The 3,830-nt window shown below is 35.6% G+C and overlaps 1 protein-coding gene across 1 annotated transcript in view; it reads left to right on the top strand.

The window, feature by feature from the left end:
* LOC109885883 (C-X-C motif chemokine 11-1) overlaps positions 1-1,768 on the top strand; it is a 3,867-nt gene extending 2,099 nt beyond the window's left edge. Inside the window, exons 3-4 of the mRNA XM_031829612.1 lie at positions 253-345; positions 775-1,768. Coding sequence (XP_031685472.1) covers positions 253-345; positions 775-787 — 106 coding nt within the window. The 3' untranslated portion in view covers positions 788-1,768. The remainder of the gene's footprint in view (positions 1-252; positions 346-774) is intronic.
* The last annotated feature ends 2,062 nt before the right edge of the window (positions 1,769-3,830 follow it).

The raw sequence follows: 3,830 nt of genomic DNA, 5'->3' as shown, positions 1-3,830 counted from the left end.
CTGTCTGTCTGTCTGTCTGTCTGTCTGTCTGTCTGTCTGTCTGTCTGTCTGTCTGTCTGTCTGTCTGTCTGTCTGTCTGTACCATATTAATATCAGTGCATATTGTGACCAGCTCAGTAGATGGACACAACAGTAAATGTTGCTATTTATTTGTACACCTGCTAGTAGGATAATATTATTTCTCTATATGCTCAGTTGGAAAGTGGTGAAAGCTAACTTCTAACAGTAGTCTCTCTCTCCATGTATATTCAGTGTCACTCTGAAGAACGGAGAAGGGAAGAAGTGTCTGAATCCAGAAGCTCCATTTGCAAAGAAAACCATCGAGAAAATAATGAACAACCAAAGGTGAGGACTGCAGTATATCAGTACTATGTCAGTATATCATTATATCAGTATTATATCAGAAAACCATTGAGAAAATAATGAACAACCGAAGGTGAGGACAACATATCAGTATTTCAGTATTATATCAATATTATATTAGTACATCAGTATTATATCAGTACACCAGTATTATATCAGTACATCAGTATATCAGTACATCAATAAGTCAATACATCGATTCATTGCTATATCAGTACATCAGTACATCAGTATTATATCAGTACATCAGTACATCACTATATATCAGTACACCAATATATCAGTACATCAGTATACCAGTATCAGTATATCAGTACATCAGTATGTCAGTATATCTTGAGTCTCTATTTATTAGTAGTTAATTATTAAGTTATTAATTATATAATTATAATAATCGATTTTTTATTTCAGGAGTGTGCAGTAAATCTGTGAACTAATGACACCAATCCCATTGAGAACTTGATGGAACAGAGAGCACCATGAGAGAGAGAGTTAATCCTAATTAATTACCACAGTTGAGTGAATGCACTGAAGACTGCCTGAATACGTTTACACTGTTTAATGGTACATAGAAAGTTGTTTTTTAAATTGACAAAATTGGTATGTCTTACACCATATGACTTACTAGTTGAGAAACATTCATAGAATCTTCCAATGGAAACTTAAATAGGCAGACATTTAAGTTTTTTTTAGGTCAGTTTAATATTTTCTCGAATGTTCAATTGTTCATTTATGCAATTGAAAATATAAAAAGCCTGTAAATATGTAGGTATATTTTTTCATTTTGGAAGGTCAAGACATGAAATGTTTTACATTATGTTTAGCTATCAAAATCATCAACATCTGTGTAAATACTGTATATTCTATATGTGTTGTTTACGTTTTCTATCAAAATGATCAACATCTGTGTAAATACTGTATATTCTATATGTGTTGTTTACGTTTTCTATCAAAATGATCAACATCTGTGTAAATACTGTATATTCTATATGTGTTGTTTACGTTTTCTATCAAAATGATCAACATCTGTGTAAATACTGTATATTCTATATGTGTTGTTTACGTTTTCTATCAAAATGATCAACATCTGTGTAAATACTGTATATTCTATATGTGTTGTTTACGTTTTCTATCAAAATGATCAACATCTGTGTAAATACTGTATATTCTATATGTGTTGTTTACGTTTTCTATCAAAATGATCAACATCTGTGTAAATACTGTATATTCTATATGTGTTGTTTACGTTTTCTATCAAAATGATCAACATCTGTGTAAATACTGTATATTCTATATGTGTTGTTTACGTTTTCTATCAAAATGATCAACATCTGTGTAAATACTGTATATTCTATATGTGTTGTTTACTTTTTCTACCAAAATAATAAAGACGCATTTGACTCTACTTTCTGCTCTATTTTACCTCTGTTCAGCTAGTCTTTGATAGCAGACCAAATGTCACTGCAATGATGATAGTCAGATGACAGACTATGTAGAGTGTGATGTCTTCTAGAACATAGCCTAAAGGAACACATTATGTAGAGTGAGATGTCTTCTAGAACATAGCCTAAAGAAACACATTATGTAGAGTGGGATGTCTTCTAGAACATAACCTAAAGGAACACATTATGTAGAGTGTGATGTCTTCTAGAACATAGCCTAAAGGAACACATTATGTAGAGTGAGATGTCTTCTAGAACATAGCCTAAAGGAACACATTATGTAGAGTGGGATGTCTTCTAGAACATAACCTAAAGGAACACATTATGTAGAGTGAGATGTCTTCTAGAACAAAGACTAAAGGAACACATTATGTAGAGTGAGATGTCTTCTAGAACATAGACTAAATGAACACATTATGTAGAGTGGGATGTCTTCTAGAACATAACCTAAAGGAACACATTATGTAGAGTGAGATGTCTTCTAGAACATAACCTAAAGGAACACATTATGTAGAGTGAGATGTCTTCTAGAACATAGCCTAAAGGAACACATTATGTAGAGTGAGATGTCTTCTAGAACATAGCCTAAAGGAACACATTATGTAGAGTGAGATGTCTTCTAGAACAAAGACTAAAGGAACACATTATGTAGAGTGAGATGTCTTCTAAAACATAACCTAAAGGAACACATTATGTAGAGTGGGATGTCTTCTAGAACAAAGACTAAAGGAACACATTATGTAGAGTGAGATGTCTTCTAGAACATAACCTAAAGGAACACATTATGTAGAGTGAGATGTCTTCTAGAACAAAGACTAAAGAAACACAAACACATCTAGAAATCATGATCAGTTTTAGCAGCAACTACACGTGGAAAGAGCTTTCATACCATCTTCATAAAAACAACCTCGTTGCTTCATAAATAATGTACAAGCAAAGTGATACAACATAAAGGTTGAGACCCACAAGGGTGCGTTCTGAGCCCTCTCCTGTTCTCCCTGTTCACCCACGACTGCGTGGACATGCACGCCTCCAACTCAATCATCAAGTTTGCAGACAACACTACAGTGGTAGGCTTAATTACCAACAACGACGAGACGGCCTACAGGGAGGAGGTGAGGGCCCTCGGAGTGTGGTGTCAGGAAAATAACCTCACACTCAACGTCAACAAAACAACCGTAAAGCTCTCCAGAGGGTAGTGACGTCTGCACAACGCATCACCGGGGGCAATCTACCTGCCCTCCAGGACACCTACACCACCCGATGTCATAGGAAGGCCATAAAGATCATCAAGAACAACAACCACCCGAGCCACTGCCTGCTCACCCCGCTATCATCCAGAAGGCGAGGTCAGTACAGGTGCATCAAAGCAGGGACAGAGAGACTGAAAAACAGCTTCTATCTCAAGGCCATCAGACTGTTAAACAGCCACCACTAACATTGAGTGGCTGCTGCCAACATACTGACTCAACTCCAGCCACTTTAATCATGGAAAAATTGATGTAAAAATGTATCACTTTAAACAATGCCACTTTATATAATGTTTACATACCCTACATTACTCATCTCATATGTATATACTGTACTCTATACCATCTACTGCATCTTGCCATCTTGATGTAATACATGTATCACTAGCCACTTTAAACTATGCCACTTTTATATGTTTACATACCCTACATTACTCATCTCATATGTATATACTGTACTCTATACCATCTACTGCATCTTGCCTATGCCGTTCTGTACCATCACTCATTCATATATATTTATGTAAATATTCTTCATCCCTTTACACTTGTGTGTATAAGGTAGTTGTTGTGGAATTGTTAGGTTAGATTACTCGTTGGTTATTACTTCCTTGTAGATGACAGGCTCCTCCATTCCATATCATCATGTTCATATAATCCAATTGTTGTATCTGACCATGCCCCTGTTACTATGGCTCCTCCATTCCATATCATCATGTTCATATAATCCAATTGTTGTATCTGACCATGCCCCTGTTACTATGGCTCCTCCATT

Source organism: Oncorhynchus kisutch, linkage group LG8 (assembly GCF_002021735.2).
Source record: "Oncorhynchus kisutch isolate 150728-3 linkage group LG8, Okis_V2, whole genome shotgun sequence".
Taxonomy (NCBI): Eukaryota; Metazoa; Chordata; class Actinopteri; order Salmoniformes; family Salmonidae; genus Oncorhynchus; species Oncorhynchus kisutch.
This window is presented reverse-complemented; position numbering and strand designations above follow the sequence as displayed.